Below are 22455 nucleotides of genomic sequence, written 5' to 3'. Positions count from 1 at the left end.
GGTAAAATGCATCCAGAATCATATTTCTATGCCCTAATGTCACGTTATTAGATTTGTATAATAACTTGTTGCAGCAAAAATGTTTGGAATTTCACAAATGTGGAAAATATGAATCAATTCACATTATAAGTGAAACTCACAAAACTCAAACCAGCACCTGAGATGGAGTTTGTGTGGATCGTGCATATAGTGAACCTCATCGTATCATTAGCCCCATGAATGTTTGGAGTTTGTTTAACAGACATGTGTAAGTATGCACCACTTGCAGATTACACATTTATAATTTAGCAGTCGTTTTGTTTTAACAGCCCTAATTATAACTCAACTAACTTTAAGAAAAGATGCACCCTGCCAAGCCGACTCCTCATGGAACCTCAAGGCTCTTAATCTTTCAGAGTCTCTGACCAGATTAGGTTGGATTAAAGTCCATATTTTTGGAAAAGCAACCCAGCTGGAATAGCCATTGCATTTTTCTTTCCTGCTGCAAGCCATTTGGAAAAAATGATTGACATGCCTGAAAATCAAGTTAATTATGGTAAATCATGAAAGGGAATTTTTTTTTTTGGCGATGGACAAAATAAAAGGTAAGCGAGTGAGACTCGGGAACGGAAGAGGGGCCTTTCGGAGAGAGACTGGATACAAGAGAGGAAGCAATACATGAAGAGAATGACCACAGGGATTTCCTTTAAAGAGAGAGAGAACGATGGTCAAGTACAGAGAGGAGGAAAAGATGGAAGTAGAAAGAGAGTCAGAGAAAATGCAAAAAAATATCTATAAATAAATAAGAATTTCAGACACAGACCAACCCTTTATTTCAGTGATCTGTGGGTGAGATATATAGGAGGTTTAGTCTCAGTAGCAGACTGGAATGTGCACTGTCACAAAGAATAACACACAAAGAAAGTGGAATGTGACTAGTAAGGGCATTGTTTACACCTGGCTCGTTTGGAGCGTTTGTTTCAGTTTGTTTCTGGTGCATTTTCTCCCTTAGTTCAGTTCGTTTAGGCCTATATACAAGAAAACGCAATCGCGTTCGGATCCACACCAAAACAAACGGCCCAAGATCATGGTGGTTCGGTTATATATATATATATATATATATATATATATAAAATTTTCAATATAATTAAATATATAAAATTTATCAGTGAGACGGTTAAATTTATTTAAGTGTTTGCGTGTCTCTCGACAGCTACAGATAAAGCCACAATCACAAGCCACAAGCTTGAGAACTAAACATGTCAATCCATCTTCACGGATGACACAGAGAAAACTCGGACCAATAAAAGGACAGTTTTACTCACATGTGACTTGCATAAACACATTTTGGTACTCTTTGAAATGTTGCCTTGTGAAAGTAAACAGAACCAAGAGGAAAATGCAACACTGTAACAAATTCCCTGTTTCGGAAAAAAGCAAATGATCTACAGGTCTGAAAATGCCCCAAGTTTATTGTGTGACCAAATTTGATTACTCTGACTAACAGTCCATTACTTGTGATTAACAAAGGTGTTTGCTCAGTGTGACACCAAAAGAAACAGAGAAGAATACACACACACACACACACACTTCTCCTACCATTAACCTGCCTTGTCTTATGCTAGCCTGCGTCAATTAAAGCCCACATCAGGACTTGGATGCTAATGGCATTTGTTCACAATGGCCACGCTTGTACAAACATAATCACTGCTTGCCTACACGCAAATGTGCCCATGTGCACGCACATGGTCTGCAGCAGGGGCAGGAATGAGATCAGCGTGCCCTGCTGAATCACAGCTATTGTTTACCCCAAAGTATTCATCTCCTTCTAGAAAGTCAGCATGTTTTACAGAGAGTAAGACAGAGTGAGAGTGTGATGTGGCAAGAATAAGAAAAATGTCATACATTAAAGTGCATCAATGGACATAAGCCATGAAAAACAGATGGAAACGTATATTAACAGTATGTTTCTATATCCTTCAAGTAATTTAATGGGAATATTGGGAACACTATTGAGTGATAAGCAAACCAATACATTGTATTTTTCTATATACGGATTCAAAACTGGTTAATTGAAAATGGTTTGAAGTAGGAAATCAGTTTGAAATCTGTTGTAGCATCTGCGACTAGTTGGAGCGTGTTTCACAAATGCACCTACAATACAAAAGTGTCAGAGCCGTAGACTAGTCGCCTACCAAAACATCAAAGACAATGAGCTTACGTCTTGTTTATCTCAAATTAAAACTATTAAAATTAGTTTTTGTTAAGTGAAATAAAGCTTTAAAAACTAAATTACTAAAACTAAAATTAAACTGAAAATATAAAAATAAAAGCTCATTCAAAAAAATTTAATAAATACTATAACATAAATAATACTAAATTAACATTTTACTATCATCAACAATTTATGGTTAATGCTGGTTATGATTAATTATATAAAGGCATGAAGTATCAAATTATGCAAAGGAAAAATAAACTAGGGCCAACTAAAGATTTTTCTAGTCAACTAGTAGTCCTTCATTTAAGCCATTAGTGGACTTATCGCACATTTATATTCATTTAATTAAGTACACAATGAGGTGGTTCTATAGTGAGCCTTTAATATATATGAGTAATATATCACCTATTCCACGCTCAAGCGCACAAATAAAGCTTGCTGCAAAACACAGACAAAAGTAATGATTATGAATGTGTTTGTAAAAAAAAAAAAAAAAAAAAAAAAAATAGCAAGGAGACATTTTAATTATTTAGTAATAAACCATAGGGCCCTATGAAATCCGTTTTATTTTTTCCTGAATTCCGTTTTATTTTCTCCCAAATTCTGTTTTTTTCGTTTTAATTTTTCTGGATTCCGTTTTTTTTTTTCAGTTTTATTTTTTGGACTTCATTTTAATGGTTAAATTAAATTTTAGTAATTAAAAAGCATATCTAATTAATGGAAATAATGAAACTTATCCAATTTACCAACAATTTATTAAAGGTTTAACAAAAAATTACATTTTTTAGGGCCCTATGATATCTGTTTTATTCTTTCCCCAAATTTTATTTTTACCAGATTCTGTTTTCTGTTTTAACTTTTCTGGATTCCATTTTAATGGTTTAATTACATTTTAATAATCAAAAAGCATGTCTAATTAATTGAATTCTTAAAAACAACAAAATTTATTAATTTAAAGTATTTTTACGAAATTTTCTGTTCCGTATTTTAATTTTTCTGGCAATCAAATGAATGCATACCATTTAATTTATCTTTTAATCATGAAATTAAACATACAGAGCTTTACTGTTAAAATTAAAACATGGAAGAAAAACTGAGATTATTCCTTAAAAAGATTTTAATAATTTATTATTAAATTAATTTATCTAAATTCTACTGTACAACACTAATATGTTTCTGACAAGTTAAATCGAACTTTTATTTTGACGGGTTGCCGAGAGCTTTGAGTTTCTCTGTGTTCATGACGATAGTTTTCTCAAACGAAGCGGTGAAATGCTGATGAAGTGACTTTCAGAGCGGCTCTTGAGATGAATTTCTTTCATTTCCTCATATAGTGAGGTGACAAAGGATGAAAACATCCTTCAGTGTGCTTCAGTGTGTGCGCGCGCGCGTGTATGTGTGAGGTAAATGAAACCGCGCTTCCGCGTCATTCATTTCAGAGGCACACAGACATGCAGGATTCATATTTAATATTAGTTTCTATTTGCGGTTTAATATTCACGGACACTAGTCTATATCGCAATTTGATTTAAGTGTACTGACCTGCTTTTTATTCATTAATCAAAAATTTGACAAATTCCGTGACATTCTGCATTATATACTAAATTCCGTTTTTATGACTGGATTCCGCGATTCCGTCCGCGTTTTCTGCATCAAGGAAATCATAGGGCCCTAAAACCAGTGTTTTCTGAGTCAGTGTTGGCTGCAAAGATGAAGTTGATGACGCTGCCTCGCCATCTCCGCAGTGTAGTGAACGCGCCTTTAGAGAGAAATGCATCTTTCATACGGATTGCATAATCAGAGTATTTGTTTTCGATTTCAGTTGGTTCTGTTGAGGCAAGTAGCCTATACGCTGAGTTTCGGTTCATTTTTGTGACGCACTCCAGTTCACAGAGACCGAGACAGAAAAGCGCATCCTGATTGTTTTCTTTATTTTACAAAAGCACGTTTTGTTGTTATTGTGAGTTTACACAAAGAAAAGTAGACATAGTTTCGAATGATGTATTACACTTATCTGTATGACCAAAAATGACGGACTATTTTAAGTTGTTTCTGTTGTCATCAGGAAAAAATGCAAGTGATCACACCGGCGCCTCCATGTCATGCAGTAAGCCCGCTATACTTCATCTTCCACACTCCGCACAAACACTTGGATATACGCCTAATAATAACACACGTTTATCTAGGTTAAAGGGTTAGTTCACCCAAAAATGAAAATTCTGTCATTTATTACTCACCCTCGTGCCGTTCCACACCCGTAAGACCTTCGTTGATCTTCGGAACACAAATTAAAATATTTTTGTTTAAATCCGATGGCTCCGTGAGGCCTACATAGCCAGCAATGACATTTCCTCTCTCAAGATCCATAAAGGTACTAAAAACATATTTAAATCAGTTCATGTGAGTACAGTGGTTCAATATTAATATTATAAAGCGACGAGAATATTTTTGGTGTGCCAAAAATAATGACTTACTTAGTGATGGCCGATTTCAAAACACTGCTTCAGGAAGATTCGGAGCATAATGAATCAGCGTGTCGAATTATGATTCGGATCACGTGTCAAACCGCCAAAAATCACGTGACTGCTGAAATCACGTGACTTTGAACTGCGGATTCGACACTCTGATTCATAACGCTCCGAAGCTTCCTGAAGCAGTATTTTGAAATCGGCCATCACTAAATAATTCGTTATTTTGTTTTTTTTGCCGCACCAAAAATATTCTCGTCGCTTTATAATATTGAACCACTGTACTCACATGAACTGATTTAAATATGTTTTGAGTACCTTTATGGATCTTCAGAGAGGAAATGTCATTGCTCCCTATGCAGGCTTCACGGTGCCATCGGATTTAAACAAAAATATCTCAATTTACGTTCCGAAGATTAACGAAGGTCTTACGGGTGTGGAACGGCACGAGGGTGAGTATTTGCTTAATTTTTTTTCACTTTTAATTAAATATCTTGGGCCTCTGAAAGTGTCTTCTGATCCCAAAGCATTTAACAGGGTTTAAAGTTAAAATGCTACTTAAGGAAGTTATGTTGTTTGTGCAGGTTGTATTCCCACCTTGGGAAAAAAAACAAATGTAACCAAATGCTGGAGTGTCAGTCACTCATCAACAGCTGAAACTATCATTTACTCCACAGGAGGCCTGAGGGGAGAGAGGGAAAATGCTCTCTGTCCTGACAGGAGGAAGAAGGGATAGGAGGAGTAGAGGAAATGCATAGAGGGTATTAGCACGCTTGGCCATTTGGCTGTCAAGCATTAAGTGGGTAAAAGGTAATTCATCACATTCTGGTTCGGTCTTCCTCCCTTCATTATAGTCACAACAAAATCTTTTAGGGAAGTGTTGAAATGAATAGCATTAAAATGAAATCAAGGGGAAAAAAACAAAAAAAAAACCCTATATCCCTTGTGAGCCCCCAGTTTGTTACACCCGCAGTGCTTCTAATGGGTTAGACTTGGATCAACTAGACACACTGTTACCAACATTTTCGTGCAATGCAAGTGTTCATGAAGAGTACTACCCCAGGTCTACGCTTCACAGCTCTGCACTCAAGCACAAGAAAACGTGCTTCGTTTTCCCAGAAACTTGATCTCCACTGTGGAATAGCACCACAGGGCGGAGTACTTTCTGTGTCTTCTTTTAAAAGCAGTAATTTATAGCGTCTCAGGTAGTCAACTCTTCCCTTTACAACAAACACCTTTTCATTACAAAAGGAGGATGGTGAGACAACGGAGAGGGAGAAAGAGAGATAGAGGGGGAAGAGAGAAGTGAGGTATTTTTGCATAGCCGGAGGGTACAGATGGCAGCTATTTCACACCTCCAGCTCTGGGGCAAATTCAAACCTACCATGTTTATTTAAAGCCTCCACAGTCGGCCAGAGCAGAAGTGACCGCTCATTTTATAATGGTGGTAACTGTAACGCAAGGCATTCAGAAGTCTCTCGGGAACACTGTATTTCCGAAATCCAAAAGACGACGATGCCGCTACGGAAGCACGTTTGGGCCTGTGAGAGCCAGAGGCACTCGCTCTGCTGGAATCTTGCCAAAGGACACATTTTTCAGGGTTTTATTTCAGCTGGTGGTTTTTTTTTTTTGTTGTTTTTTTTTTTTTTTCCTTTTTCCAACCCGTTTGCCTTTTTTACTCTCTGTCTATGACTTGAGTGCATGAAAGTCCTTAGGGTTTTTCAATGGCTATTTTGGATATGAGGTGGAAATGGAGAACAAATGGTATCCAAGTGTAAACTTCCACAGCTTGGAGTAGAATGTTTCCCCCACGGCATACAACTGACATACAGCATATTGCAGATATGAATATGGTTTGAGAATGTGCATATAGTCATACGGCATAGGCATACAATCATATTGTACAATATCGACATATCAAAGCATTTTAATGTGGACATATTGTGGAAAACATTATTTTACTTGGTCGTCAGAGTAACAACAACAACAACAACTTGAAGAAGAAAGGTGTTTGATGTACTAGGCATCTAGCTTAAAAATAGGCCATTGAGATATCTTAATGATGTATATTTATATGAACAAATCTTAATGGTACTATTGCAAAATAAACAGCCTGTTTAATTCAGGCTCAGACAGAGAGTGGGAAATAATCACACCTGTTTTTGTTGGAAAGAAAGCTTAAGTGACATTAAGTGGAATAAAGTGGTAAAATAGAAAAAAAAAAGCTGCCCTAAGAGTGTAGGATATGGCCAACTATTAAAAACTATTTTAGGGAGCTTAATTGTAAAGTGTCTGAGACAGGGTTTATTGTTAACGCATCTTGAGACATGATCCAACAAGAGGACTACAAAGAAACTTACCGTCATCTTGGGTGGCTGGTCTGCCCTGGGACTGAAGAGCCTGAGTTAGGAGTACTGAGATCAGCAGCAGCATGGTCTTCATCATCATCATCATCATCAAGGATTCTCTACATCTGAACTCTGCATCCAGCCCAGCTCTCCATAAAAACAGCTAGGACATCAGCACTGTGTGAGAGATGGAGAGAAAACCAGAAGGCGAAACAATTAAGAATATATTCAGAATAGAAAAAATAAGAATCTATTCACAACTAAAGATTAAAGACAACACAAATCTTTCGTAATGTGGCATTTATAAAACAGCTGGAGACAACATTGGGCAGGAACTGAATGGTTACTGGATTTGACTGGATTGTTTAATAATTTTCTCCACCCACCAGACCATTTTTATGCCAGCATTCATTTCAGAAGCACAAAAACATACTAAACTGATTTTAAAAATTATGATAACCTTCTCTTTAGAGTAACTGAACTGAACTGAGGAATTGTACAAATTAAAGGATTAATTCACTCCAGAATTAAAATTTCCTGATAATTTATTCACCCCCATGTCATCTAAAATGTTTATGTCTTTCTTTATTCAGTCAAAAAGAAATTAAGGTTTTTGAGGAAACAGGACTTTTTTCCATATAGTGGACTTCAACGGGAACCAACTGGTTGAAGGTCCAAATGTCAGTTTCAGTGCGGCTTTAAAGAGCTCTACACGATCCCAGAAGAGGAATAAGGGTCTAGCGAAACGATCTGTCATTTTCTAAAAAAAAAAAAAAAAAAAAAAAAAAAAAAAAATTAAAAATGTACATACTTTTTAACCGCAAATGCTCGTCTTGTACTAGCTTTGCGATCCGCCACGCATTACGTAATCACGTTGGAAAGGTCATGCAGGAAAATTAAAAACTCATTTTCTCCTCCAACTTCAAAATCGTTCGACTTCGTTGTTTTACTTTTTTTTTTTTTGTAAAAAGGCTTTTGACTTAATCTTTGCATGTTCACTTTGTAAACACTGGATCGGTACTTCCGCCTACGTCACGCATGACCTTTCCAACGTGATTACGTAATGCGTGAAGTCCTGGACGCGCATCGCAGAGCTAATGCAAGACAAGCATTTGTGGTTAAAAAGTATATGTATATAGAAAATGACTGATCATTTCGCTAGATAAGACCCTTATTCCTCATCTGGGATCGTGTAGAGCCCTTTGAAGCTGCACTGAAACTGCAATTTGGACCTTCAACTCGTTGGTTCCTGTTGAAGTCCACTATATGGAGAAAAATCCTGGAATGTTTTCCTCAAAAACCTTAATTTCTTTTCGACTGAAGAAAGAAAGACATAAACATCTTGAATGACATGGGGGTGAGTAAATTATCAGGATATTTTAATTCTGGAGTGAACTAATCCTTTAATATCAGGGACATGACTGACAAAATGAAACTTATGGCTTAGTTTTTCTTGTAGACAAATAGTTGAGAATAGAAACAATCCCTGACAGAGAATTCCTGTAAAAAAAAAAAAAAAAAAAAAACTCAAAAGTCACAGAAACCCCTCCGATGCTTGAGCAGCACAGAACAGAGTTTCTTATAAACAACCTGATAAAACTCTCCATCCATTTTAGATGTAACCATGAAGCAGACGAAAACATAACTTTGCTGTATAAGGTCAATACTGGAACAGCACGTCCTTTAAGAACAAGGATTTTAACCACAGACTTTTCCACTACAACATTTTGTGTCTTTAATGAGTTTGCATCAACAAATCACTTGAACAGTATGCTAATGTGGCACTTTTTTAATTTTAGTAATATTAATGTACTGAAGATAATGCAAATGTAGAAATTAGATTGCATAAACCTTGACGTACATATTTTATAGTGGAAAGAACAGTTTTCACGAGGTCATTCCATCTGTTTGCTCTTACAAACACACGCAGTACAACACACAGAAACTCAAACGCACTCCTCCAACCCTTCACAGATATCTGTCAACTCTGTGCTGGTTTAGACCCCAGCATGACCCCTACACGCCATTTGTCCTACTTGCCATCGGAACTCCTCGTTCAAACATCATTTACACATTTCAACACACACCCCACTACGAGCGGATTGGTCTGAAAAGAGCTGCGTTTTACAATTCATCAGACAGATGTTTCTCCTTCAGAATGTTTAGCTGTGGTAACTTGTGTCTTAGCTTGTATTCGGGATTTTGCCTCTAATTCACAAATGTAAATAAACTGAAAAAAGTCTTAATATGAAGCTAAAGTTAATATGAAGCCTAGACTTTCTAAATTAGAGGGGTGGTTGATTATGATTTGATTTTTATCTTTAGTTAGTGTGTAATGTTGCTGTTTGAGCATAAACAACATCTGCAAAGTTACAACGCTCAAAGTTCAATGCAAAGGGAGATATTTTCTTTTAAAGAATTCACTGTTTAAGGACTACAACAAACTTCTTCCCGGGGTAGTGACATCACTAACCCTACAATTTACATAAACCCCGCCCCCGAGAACACACAACAAAGGGGGTGAGGCCATGTTGGGCTGCTTTAGAGAAGAGGAAGAGTTGTTGTAGTTGAGCGTCATTTTACGCCGGACTGCTTCACAAACGAGGGTCAATTCAACACTGGATTTGCACAAAAGATTAACATGACGGCACATGCTAGTTGATGAGTTGAATCAACTCCACAGCAACTACATAAATCTATCCACTAACCATTCAGAAATGTCCAGTTTCATTCTAAAAGTTGTAACTTCTTCCTGAGTCTCTCCATCAGTGTCCGACTCCGGTTTGGACAATGTAAGGCTGAACACCGTTACTGACAATCCTCATTTTGGCTGCGTGAGATTCTCCAGCTTTGTTGTTGTTGAGCAACCGAAGCGTGAGCTGCTCTTTTGGAAAGCAGGTAATAATAAACGATCTGTGGGGTATTTTGAGCTGAAACTTCACAGACACATTCCGGGGACACCAGAGACTTATATTACATCTTGTGAAAAGAGGCATAATAGGTCCCCTTTAACTAAATGAAAACTCAACTGTATATGCAGCTATTCAACATTGACACAAGAAAAAAAAGCTCAGGAAATATCCTGGTGATTCAGAGATGTCGTAAATGGTTTTGAATTCTCTAGACAGATCAGAAGCGTCATGCCAATTCAAACTGGACACATGCCATTACATCGTTACACCTATATTGTTTCTTGCTAGGACGGTTCTAGCACCCCTGCAAAAAAAGATAATGCCCTTACAGGGCTCAACAGTAAGGACTGCCCGATGGCCCGGGGCCAGTGTGAACGACGCTCGGGACAGTAGGCAGAACTGTCACTTGCCCGATCGGGCCAGTGCTGTAGGGTGTGCGATATCGTCTATGATATCGTAATTGTTGATTTAACGATCTGAAATTATCGATTATGTCCCTCACTTTACAAAAACACCGACTGAGTGCACGCATGCACTATGTGATGTAGTGTAGTAGGTTAGACTAGTGCGCGTGCATATTTAGAGTGCACGATTTCACTGCGTGATTTAGTCTATTAAAATGCATTTAGAATGCATCAGAATTAAAGATAAGGGCAAAAATAACCCTGTGTATCTTTTATATTTATATAATTTAATATAGTTAACCAATATTAAACAAAGAGCGAAGTTTTTCTCCAAATATCAGCACGATTACAAATGTGATATTGATTTTATACAGCATACAGTTTAATGAACAAGAACTTAATATCAAGTGACTTACATTTTAGACACCAAATCGCCTGTTTCGCTCTATTTCGCCTACGAAAATAGTTCCAAAGTCTACAGCATTGTTTTGCGTCTCTGAGCAACACTTCCTGAATGAATCGTTGAATCTCAATGACTCGCTCATTAACAGTGATTCGCTGCCACCTACTGGTGGGTTTAATTTCACGTTTAAAGTGTCTTTTCTTTTTTAAAATGATTTCAAATAACAGTATTTAACGTTTTATATTTTCAACATTTTTAAACATTATTTATGCATCTGTAGCTGCTCGACTGATTAACTTTAATAAAGTTTAATCTATAGTTATATAGTTAGTTATACATTAGATTACAATTTCTGTACCTGAAAATCTCCTGTTTAAACCTATATGAAAAACTTGAAAAGCACCGTTTATTTCATTTAGTTTGTTCTGTTGTATTTATTTGTGCTATTACTCATAATTTGATTATTTGTTACTATTTTATTACTTACCGTTTATTTGTCTAACAATATTTAAAATTTAAGTTAGTTAATCTAGTAGCTTTTGGTGTCATAACCCTATTTTTTAAGATTACGTGTATCAAAAACAACAAAAACAATAACTAGGCTTATTTTGTAGGCCCATTTTCTTTTCTTTTACTTTATTTAATTTTTGGTTGTGGGGCAAGTGAAAATTTTGGCAGGGCAAGTAAAAATTTGAACCACTGGCCTGACCGGGCCAGTAGAAAAAATCCTTAGCGTTGAGCCCTGCCTTAAGATGAATATTTTATAGAACAATGCAGTGAGATGTCTATCACCTTCACAGCTGCTCTAAATAAGGACGAGAAATTTGGACAAACACCAAGAGATGAGATTTGATACACATAAAATCGTTCCCATCGAGTTTGGGTTGGTTTCATTTTTCAAGCTAGGTCTGCAGCTGGTACAAACCAGAAGAACGGACGATTGGAGAGACAGGCGAACAGTCAGAGGTGTCGGACTCTGAGCTTGTGCCAATCCCCTGCCAGACTCCGCAAAAGACATTTACAACATACCAATGATCATCCCCAGAACCAAAACATACATAAAAAGCTTCCACACACATCAGACTACATGGAAAAGCAAGAAAACAAAGACCTACTAATGTGAATCTGTTCTGAGCTCCAGTAATATACTGAAGTGTAACACAATATTCAGAGCAAACAAAAGCAGGAAGCTTCCATTATAAATAAGGTAACATGGTGTAAATAAGAGATTAAGGCACCATCTAATTGTAGTAATGTAAACAACAGCTATAAATTTTTCTTAGCTTGTTTTGGATGTGTAATAGAATATTGCATGCACACAAAACGCAATATTGTATTACAGTATCAAGGAAAATATCCTATATTTCTAATTTATTTAATCATAATTTCTCTACAATTTTTTCAAAATTAATTTGTGAAGTACTACCAAAGGCAAACACAGTCCATGGGAAACTCCCATGATCAGGGCAGGTGAGCTAAGAGGAACTGATACAGTGAACAGCTATAATTTGCAATAAGTATCTTTACAGCTTCAGAAAACATGTTAGCTAAACCTTAGTTGATTTCACTCTTTAAAATGAATGCTAGTCTGTTTTGGAGCCATGGAATAGTGCTCATGCTCTGATATATTCATGTGGGCAACACATGTTGACACTCTTCATGACAAGTTCTTATCCTCTCCAATATTGTATTCATGAAATGTGTAAAAAAAATTCAACTTTGAGTAAATCTGTGCTCATTTGATCTCCCAAGCATCTTGTCAAGTTTACTTGGCTGGAACGACTAGTGTACCCTGAACTAGTTTTAACTGTTAACACATTTAATTAATATGCTTTTGGGGAAACACAAAGGTATAGTTTATAGAAGGGGGAAGAAAATCACAAGGCAACAGGCTTAGTTTATGACCAAATTACTTGGCTGAGATTACGCTGATGTAAATGTTTGAACATTTTTTTGAAACTAGTTCCTCTGTTTACGTGAACTATTTCTAAGTAAAACAAACAGCAGAACAAACATTCAGCTGATTATATTTAACGTCTTTCCACAGTGTTCACTTTGAGAGGGAAAGTTGTGCAGACAGCCAAGATAGAGAGAGAGCGAGTGCATGGAATAAAAAGAAATAGACCAAGTCAAGTGGAAAGAGAAGTTAGTACCCTAATTAATGAACCCCAGCATGTTTTTCTCTCCCTCTGATCATTGGAGGGGAACATGGCGAGAGCGTACAGCAGGCCCAGCTCATTACCGCTGCCTACTACTGGAGCGGAACATTCCAGAGAACAGCATTGGTTTGTGTCGGAGACGGGACGCCTGACCTCACTCATTCCAGTGCCGGTGGGAGCCAGAGCCATAGTCGGCCCACCAAACAAAGGCTATTAGGACCAGGCTGATGAACTTTACCTACAAAACTCTTTACTGTTCACTCTTTTCCTATATCTCTTCTCTTCCAAATCTCTAATTCTCCTCTAAATCCAGCTCACGGTCTCCTCCTTTCTGGACTGTTCTTGAAAAAACTATATCCCGGACGAGCCCCCACCAAAACTGAATACGGTGTTGATAAGGACATCATATTATACCCTAACCTTTCATACCCAATTTTTCAGACAACTAATGCAGCCATTTTGTTTTGTCACAGATGAGTTGACGTAAACAAAATTAGGCATTGTACACATCTCTCCATTTTGAGACCTAAACTCCTAAAATTTCATGCTAAAGCTCTCAGACAGTTGTGTAATAGTAACTTTCCTTTTAAAAGTGCTGGGCGATAGTTTACTGTGCCAGCCCAGCCCTGCCAGCCCAGTAAATTAGAGGGCAAAGAATTTGTCTTCTCTCCAAACTCTCAACAGCATACTTCCACCGGAAGAACACCCACAGCACAGCACGTCTTTTCTCCTTTATCCATTTGCTTCCTTTCATTTTCAAACAACAGAGCATTTCACTGTAAAGCGGTCACTGCAAGATCACCACAACAAACCAAAACGAGTGTTTGTGACTATGCAAAACACAAAGGCTGGCTCAAATCACTATACTCAGTAAATTCTGACGCAAATACATCCATTATTATCCAGTATTCCACAGTAAACAAGCTTACTGACTTTGATCAATGCATCTCAAACTGTCAATGCCCCTCTATTAAAATACTAATGATGCTTTACAGTATATTCTAACTTGATGAACTGGTGACCTGTCTGGAGCGGGTAACAGTAAAATCACTGGTCAGATCCTGAGGGACGAGCAGCCATAATGATTTCCCCTCTAATTTAAGTAATTGATGTAATTATGGACTTAAACAACTACATTTTCACAAGGTCGGTTACAGTTCTCGAGTACTTCAATGGTTGAATAGAACTTAAGAAAACTAGCAACAAAAAAAAAAAAAAAACTTTCAAAGGAAAGCACTAACACTGCTGCATGAATAAAGGGACTGGACATCTCGAAAATTTCATTATCAACGCTGAGCTTTATGTTCGGTGGAAAATAGTTTCAAGATTCAAATGAAATTCCAGAAATTGGAAATCTTAAAAACAACAACAACAAAAAAAAACAATAATAATAATAAAAAACTCAAGCTACGATATGGGTCTTGCACAAACTGCCTGAAAATGTTCATATCTAATTGACTGTATTTTGCTCACATTTCTGCATCGACTTGCAACAAGTCTGAGTCAAGTCTGCGCATGTAGTCGCCAGCCAGCATGTCGCCATTCATAAACCACTCTGCTTTTCCATCATGTACTTCACACCGGTGAAAAGGTGGAAACTGTCCGTGAATGTCTTTGCTTGAAATTGCAATGGTCACTTAACAGCAGGGCGAGTCTTTAAAAGCACAACTAGAAGAAAGGATGTAAGTAGCTGTATCTTTGATGTAAAGCTTATATCAATGATTAGAAAGTTCTAGACTGTGCTGAAGAGTCCAAGAATGAAGAGGGGGATGTCTTTTGCACTACTCTGAAATTATCTAGTGAGTGATGAGGAAGAAAAAGGGAGTGACACTGTGATGTGGGTGCAGAATTATTTTGCTATGTACAAAGTGACAGAGCAAAAGCCCTATAGCACAACAAGATTGTTGAATTAACATACATTTCTTCAGCATAAATGTGTCTTTCAGCTAGAGAGCCTTTTTCTGTCATTGAAATGCTGAAATGATTCCAGGATTTAATGTGTCTTGTGTCTTTTTACAGGGTTTTTAAATGAATTATCCTTCTGCCACAGTGGCATCCAAAATCATACTTCAGTGTAGTTTTCAGTATGTTTTTCTTTTTACTATGGGAAGATAAACAACTGCAAGAATAAACCTGCCTTTCACATCAAGATAACAGGCATTTATTTTGGCAAAGGGAATCTGCAAAATCCCAAGGATGGAAGGCCAATATGCAGGAAAACACTGACTTACAAAATAATGATAATTAAAAAATAAATAAATAAATAAATAAATAAATAAATAAAACAGTGCAGGGGAAAAATGAAGAGTAACTCTCAAGGTCTCATCTACAGGAAAAAAAATCATTCATAACCAAGTAACCTAGCTCAGAGTTGTAACACATGGTGAACACAATAACACCTTTTCCACAGAAGCCACAAAGTGAAACAAAAGCTTTTGTTTCTACAGAACAGTTCCAATATGTTAAGCTAAAGATGCTGCGATATGCCAATCGATTTTGAAAACATTTCGTTGTACTGTGCTGAATGGCTTCAAATATGAGGTGTTACGCGAGAGCGCGCGTGACAGTACAGGCACGCGCATCAAGGCTCTCATATCATCAGATTTGGGGCCATTTGATGATGAAAGCTAATGAGATCTCACAGCGTACTCATACAAAACCCGTACGGAAAAAAAAAGCTAGTCTGGCTCAATAAAAGACATATTTAATATTTAATCAAACTGCCCAGTCAAAATGACTTAACGTCAAAATACATTTTACATTGATTTAAAGAAGGTTAAAAAAGACTTCTGACAGACGAATAAAATTAAAATGATTCAAGTCACGTTGCAAGATGGTGTGTAGACAAGGAGAGAAAAGAAAACGAAATAAACAACCTAAATGTACGCGTTTCTGGACACTTATAAAACTGTCATCTAACTCTTCCCAACAGGCAAGTGTTTTATACTGTTTTTATAAAAACGCTACTAGTATTATTCAAATTCAATAAAACAGCAAATCATGTGTATTTTATTACAGACGTACACGCTAGCTAGAGTCCATTAACAGGCGTTACTCACCTTTTTCTTTCTGAAGCAAATCCTTTCTGAAAAGAATCAATCCCAGAAGACCAGATTCAGAAGTTCATAAAATACAAGCTCCCAAAAATAGTCAATGGACGAAACTTCACATTTCTTCCTCTGTTGTAAGATTAGCCTTTTAGGTTTTCATTAAACCACACGAGTGTTACTCAGTTTTTCGTTCGACTCGCCTGATAATCGTTTGAAATCAGTGAAAATATTCAGCGGATCGAGACGCGTGCTCGTCCTAAAGATCGCGTGAAGATGATTTCTTCAAGTAACATAACGTTTAAGACTCACTCATAACACCAACAAACCGATTTTCGACCGAGTTCGTCTGTTTTTCTTCTGAAAATCCCACCTGTGCGTTTTTTTGTTTGCGCTCGTGCGACAAGAAGGTAGAGGGAAAAACTTTTACCCCAGTCGCTACTTCGGTCGGCAGTCCTCTGAAAGTCAAAACGATCAAATGCGCTTTTACTTGAGTCGCAATCCTCTGTATAAATTGGTCTAGCTTCGGGAAACTAACTTTACTTTTGAATCTTTTCACTGGTTTGTAGATAGTCCGTTTCGTTGGCCTCCCCCAGCACTACAGAAGATACAGCGAGATTCCGCACTCATGGATGGAGGAGTGTGAGCAGAAAGACCTGACTCCCCCTCCATCACTAACACCTCAGGACTACCAAACAGCTCTCCCAGTGCATCCTGGGATTGTAGTTTCTGTCGCACTGAGCCCCTCAAAAAAAAAGAAAAACTCTAAAATGCTTTCCTCAAAAGAAATACAATAACATTAACTTCTTTTGAAATATTACATTACATTACATTATAAAAATGGAGACACAAGAAAGTTACAGACTGGTTAAGGTAAAAAATGAATGTCCACGTTATGAAACAACAACCCAATAAAATAAATATGATAATATTCTAAATGCTCGAAAGATGTAATTAGATACAGGCCTATGGAATGACTGATAAGTCTTGTTTCTTTATCCTCCTTCTAAAGCTGTTCATTCTTTGTGTGTGTATGCACAATGTCCACACACCCCTAACACGGTTTGTGTTTGCATAGTGAAGATGACCACAACAAAGTCAAGAGTTGGCAAACGTATTATCTCAACAGCAGGAAAAGGTTTGATCAAGCTCCAGATAACATCTCCTCTTTTATTCAAACTTCAATTAGTTCAAGGTATGTTCAAAGTACTATAGCATAGAAAACATCCGTGGGTCCTAAAGGCATCTGCTTACGTAGCAGCACGGTCATTGTTGGGGGCTGGTCGTGTCGGGGTGTGGATGGGGGGTGTACATTGTCTGGGCTCATACCTTTTTGGGCTCAGGAGAGAACATCACAGTTTTTTCCCTAGGATTTTTGTGATGGCCCTAAGTAGATACATTTGTCAAGCTGTATTTAAAGATACGATTAAAGGAGAAAATCAAACATTTTAAATGGTAAAGATAGAAGTATTGCAATAACACAAACAAGTTAAGTGTGACATCTACTGTTCTAAGAAACAACGAAACAGTTTCTTCTGAAATTTCAATTTGAGCATTGTTTATTTGTTTGCCAGTGTTCTGTTCACAGTTGTAAGTTTCACCAGAGGGCTTGAGGTGACAGTTTTCTCTCTACTAAAACCTTTATTGACCCAATTTGCTCTCCAAACAACAGCAAAGTCCAAGAAGAAGACAGCAGATGCCTGTGTGACACACCATTTATGTTCCAATAGGGCCTCAGGACTGATGTTTTTCTTTCCTTTTGACACAATGTTTTATTGAAACAACAGTTAACATTATTTTCTTGGTGACAGGGGAATGACTATATAGGCCTACCTCTACTCTACATTAGATCATCAAGTGGTTTAGTCATCCCCAACCCCACCTTTGAGACCAGATGCTGTTAAGACCCAAAAGATACATTTCCTGAAATGAGGAAGTGTTCTTCTGAGCATATTTTCCACAATGCGAAGCCTATAGGAATAAATCTAACTAATTGTCTGCTAGCCCCCCTCTTGTTCTTCAGGCAAGCAAGCAGGCAGCTGAATCTGAAAGGGTCCCATTGACCTACTAAAGGGGGCTTATCACCAAATACAGCAATGAATGGAGGTGGCAATGAGGTGTGAACCGGTCTCAGTGAGACTAATGAGGGATAGACTGCAGGAAAGAAGTGGGGGAGGGGTGAAGACAGATGTAAACAGAGAGATGGAGAGAGAATGTGGTCAAAAGCACAACCTCATATAGTATCACTCATACATAGCCTAATATTATTTCTTTGGATAACTCGTCCTGCACCATTGGTGGTACATGAATAATAGCTTCAATCATCGTGGTGAGAAGAAGTATGCTAACACTCCGAGTGATCAGATGGTTTTTGCCAGATGGATGATAAAATGGATGGAAAAGTCTCTTAGGGAATTTTCAGTTTTCACACTTGGTTAAATTTCTTGGTCTGAACAAGAGTTTGATTGTTTCCCCCTCCCCCTGCTGGATTCTGTTCACACTTGTATTTTTTGGGTCAGTACCACAGTACTTTTGTGTTATTTAAAGGGTTAGTTCACCCAAAAATAAAAATTGTGTCAATAATTACTCACCCTCATGTTGTTCCACACCCGTAAGACCTTCATTCATTTTCGGAACACAAATTAAGATATTTTTCATAAAATCCAAAGGCTCAGTGAGGCCTGCATTGCCAGCAAGACAATTAAGAATTTTCAATCCCAGAAAGCTACTAAAGACGTATTTAAAACAGTTCATGTGACTACAGTGGTTCAAACTTAATGTTATGAAGTGACGAGAATACTTTTTGTGCGCCAAAAAAACAAAGAACGACTTTATCCAACAATATCTAGTGATTTCAAAACACTGCTTCATGAAGCTTCGAAGCTTAAGGAATCTTTTGATTTGAATCAGTGGTTCGGAGCGTGTATCAAACTGCCAAAGTCACGTGATTTCAGTAAAGGAGGCTTTGTTACATCATAAGTGTTTCGAAATTTCAATGGTTCACCACTGGGGGGCATGACTTTGGCAGTTTGATATGCACTCCGAACCACTGATTCGAATCAAAAGATTCCCTAAGCTTCTAAACTTCATGAAGCAGTGTTTTGAAATCACCCATCACTAGATATTGTTGAATAAAATCGTTATTTGTTTTTCTGACGCACAAAAAGTATTCTCGTCGCTTCATAACATTAAGGTTGAACCACTGTAGTCACATGAACTGTTTTAAATACGTCTTTAGTAGCTTTCTAGTCATTGAAAGTGTTAATTGTTTTGCTGGCAATGCAGGCCTCACTAAACCATCGGATTTTATCAAAAATATCTTAATTTGTGTTCCGAAGATGAACGAAGGTCTTACGGGTGTGGAACGACATGAGGGTGAGTAATTAATGACCGAATTTTCTAACCCTTTAAACGGCAACTGTTTACACCGTTGCTAGGTAAAGACGATCCAGGAGAAGGCAGCAAATGGATAGTGTTGCTTTCCTTACTTTTGGTCTTTTTCTGGTTTTTAAACTTTTTGTTTTGTTTCCAAAGCATCAACATAGAAGGGCACTTGCATCTATCTGCCACAAATGTATTACAAAAGTTCCATATAACTTATTTTTGAGTTTTAAGTGCCTGATGTACTATAAAAAATATATATATAATTTCAAAAAGTTCCTCTGCATTTAGAACAGACACCGTTCACAAGTGGTTAGCTCTAAATACAGGCATAAATGGGGTCTAGTCTCAGCTTCAGATGTCATGCCCATGGACTGTTGGCTGAATGTCTGACTCATAAGACACACAAAATGGGAAACACTTTGGGAGTTCGAAGTCGTCATTTGATTGGTTGAATTCTACAGGATTTTCGGGAGACACACGTGTTGCATTCTTTAATGGTCCACCTGAAAACAAAGCTGTCGTGATGCCAAACCCCCTTATGGAAGAAGAAAGCCATTTTGTTTACTACTGTGACAATGATCACTTATCAGGATCAACTAAACGCTGGATTTTCAAATATGTGAAGTTTACAGCGCAGTAAACTTTCACAACATTCTTGAATGAATAATTTATTAAATGCACGCTGGTCTGTTTTCGTAGGGATAATGACTTTACATTGCCCTTAAACATGATGCAGAACAAAACAAACTGTGACTGGTTGCTTTACATGTCGGTCAGACGTCCTCTTGGGCGGTCCTTGGCCAATGGAAGTTGTTATGGAGTCCAGACCTTCTGCCGTCAGCCTGAAGGTATGGCTATGCGAGACTAAATGGGGTCTAAAATATTTTGTGATTGGATCACTGAAACCACATGTGTAGGTTGTCAGCAATGCATGAGACCATAATGCATGTGCAGTGTAAACGCTCATCTGTCCTGAATGTGTCCTGGACCGCAGTGAAACTCTGCCCACTTGCCGCCCACTCCCATAATACGTGATCATTCTGGAACATGTTGTAAAAATAATGCATCAAAACAAGTAATTCAAACTTTGCTGAATTGTATCAAAGCATACAAACTACAGTCACAGCTGCCTTTATTCTAGCAGGAGGTGTGCTTGTGGACTGGATCACTGAAAATGCATCTTAATACTAGGTGTAAACATGATCTCAGTCCTGCTTGTCAGGAACACAGTTTGAACAAATTATAAAACATCAATAGTGGTTCACTTCTGTGATTTAGGACAGTTGTTCACATCAGCATGGAACCATACTCGTTCATTTGAACCTTACCGCATACCTTGTGGGTAAGTTCAGAAAGCAGCGTTCACACCTGAACTCAGAGTTGCCCACCCCTGATGTCAAAGATTGAGGGTAGGTAAGACTTGGCTCAGTAAGTAATCACCCACAACACACTAGCATTGTAGATGCAAGTTTTGCAGAGGCAAATTTCATTCACAATTTCTTCAGAAAAACGTAAAAATCTAGTTGTAAAAGTTAAAAGCTTACTTATTGGGCAAAAGCAAGTCGTTTAAAACTGTTGTAACTTCACAAGCTTTGTCATACAGCACACAAAGACAGAAGATATATCTGGAAGTCATATTACAATGATCTAATTCTCATATTTGTCATATATTTCTAGTACCCCCATATGTGTCTTTGATGCTCAATGTGAACTCATTGCAGCTTTATCTTTGATAAAGCATGTGTGTTCAACATTTGCCTGCTAAATAATGCTGGCATTTCTTCAATAGAATCTGCAAATCATTTTGACTGTCAAAAAGAGATGGTGTGTTTGAATGCAAATCCTCTCTCTCAAGTAAACATGCTTCAAAGAACAGTGTGATCCCTTGTATTATAAAGAATGTTTTATAGTGTTAATTCTTCTTTTCTACTAAGCTAGTCATTGTTCAGATTATTTATTGTTCATATCTTTGAGAACCTTTTGAATGGATTGCTTACAGCTGTTTGACCAAAATCAATTGTGATTATTGATCACCAGCACCAGACAATCCATTTAAAAGTAAAAGCTTGTCTGTTCTCACCTCACAGCTTTTCCCTGTGATAATTACTGATGCTTTTTAATCAAAGAGCTTTACAAAGTCAGGGAGAGTATTAAGGCCACAATTTACTTCAAGCGAAATCGAAGAACGAACTGGCGTGACGTAATTTCAAACAAAATCAGGCCAAAACCATGTTCGTTTAGTGTCTGTTTTGGGCGTTCGAAACAGCTTGCCAAAGCAAACTTTCTGGAAAAGTTTGCTCTGGCTGGTAAGCACTTTCGAACTACCACTGGTTCATGGTGATTACATAATAAGTAGGTGTGCACTAAAGGCCCCACTATACTTCATGCAAAATTGAAGAACAAACTGTTTTAATGTCATTTTGAACAAAATCTGGCCCAAATGAAGTTTGTTTGGAGTTTTAGAAACAATTTGCTAAAGTGAACTTTCTGGAAAACTTTGCTCCGGCTGGTAAACACATTCAAACCTCCATCGGTTTGTGGCGATTACATAATAGGTGTGCTCTTAGGCTCCCCCTTCTATGAGGTGGAAATCTTCTTTGGTTCATTTCTTCTGTTCAATGAATTTGTCAATGTCAGATTTCCTTGAGTAAAAACATGAATACACTGAATAACCTCTTTACAGTAGAAATTGAAGTTGTAATTCTAATCGAAGCTGCATAGATTGGTTCACAAACCGATCAGACAACACATTAGGTTGGAAAGCTGTATTTAGCCAGGTAACCTGATTATCTTGAAGTCCCCATCAGAGACATTGTGAGCTCACTGAGAGGGCATGTAGCTTCCCTATCCTTTTGATTGATATTATAGCCACGAGAAAATTGTAGAAAGACTCTTAATATCCACTTGTTCAAGTGGCTCAAAAGTGCTGAGCGTAGGCTGTTAAGCACCATCTCCAGATCACATTGGGTATGCATTACACGTGCTGGTGGATTAAGATTTACTGCTCCCTTGAGAAAAGCCAACATTAATCTATTCACACAAATTGGTAACACCGAATGGGGGTCGATGATGAGTCTGGTGGTTTAAAGCAAGCACGGGATGCCTCCTTTTTTGAGGCAGAACCTGGTCGAGC

The 22455-nt window shown here is 37.6% G+C and overlaps 1 protein-coding gene across 14 annotated transcripts in view; it reads right to left on the bottom strand.

Moving 5' to 3' along the window:
- The window catches only part of fgfr1a (fibroblast growth factor receptor 1a), a 128712-nt gene that overhangs the window by 36976 nt on the left and 69281 nt on the right, over positions 1-22455 (bottom strand). For 2 of the 14 annotated variants that reach the window (XM_051901875.1, XM_051901876.1), the window contains exons 1-2: positions 15951-16642; positions 7026-7190 (exon numbers count right to left, since the gene is read on the bottom strand). The exons of 11 other annotated variants lie outside the window; for them this stretch is intronic. In XM_051901875.1, coding sequence (XP_051757835.1) covers positions 7026-7122 — 97 coding nt within the window. In that variant the 5' untranslated portion in view covers positions 7123-7190; positions 15951-16642. Of the gene's footprint in view, positions 1-7025; positions 7191-15950; positions 16643-22455 lie in introns of those variants that run through there. One more of the 14 variants, XM_051901877.1, reaches the window with a different exon arrangement.

The sequence above is a fragment of the Ctenopharyngodon idella genome, chromosome 8 (assembly GCF_019924925.1).
Source record: "Ctenopharyngodon idella isolate HZGC_01 chromosome 8, HZGC01, whole genome shotgun sequence".
Classification (NCBI taxonomy): Eukaryota; Metazoa; Chordata; class Actinopteri; order Cypriniformes; family Xenocyprididae; genus Ctenopharyngodon; species Ctenopharyngodon idella.
The sequence above is the reverse complement of the archived record's forward strand: the minus strand, read 5'-3'. Positions and strand labels throughout refer to the sequence as shown.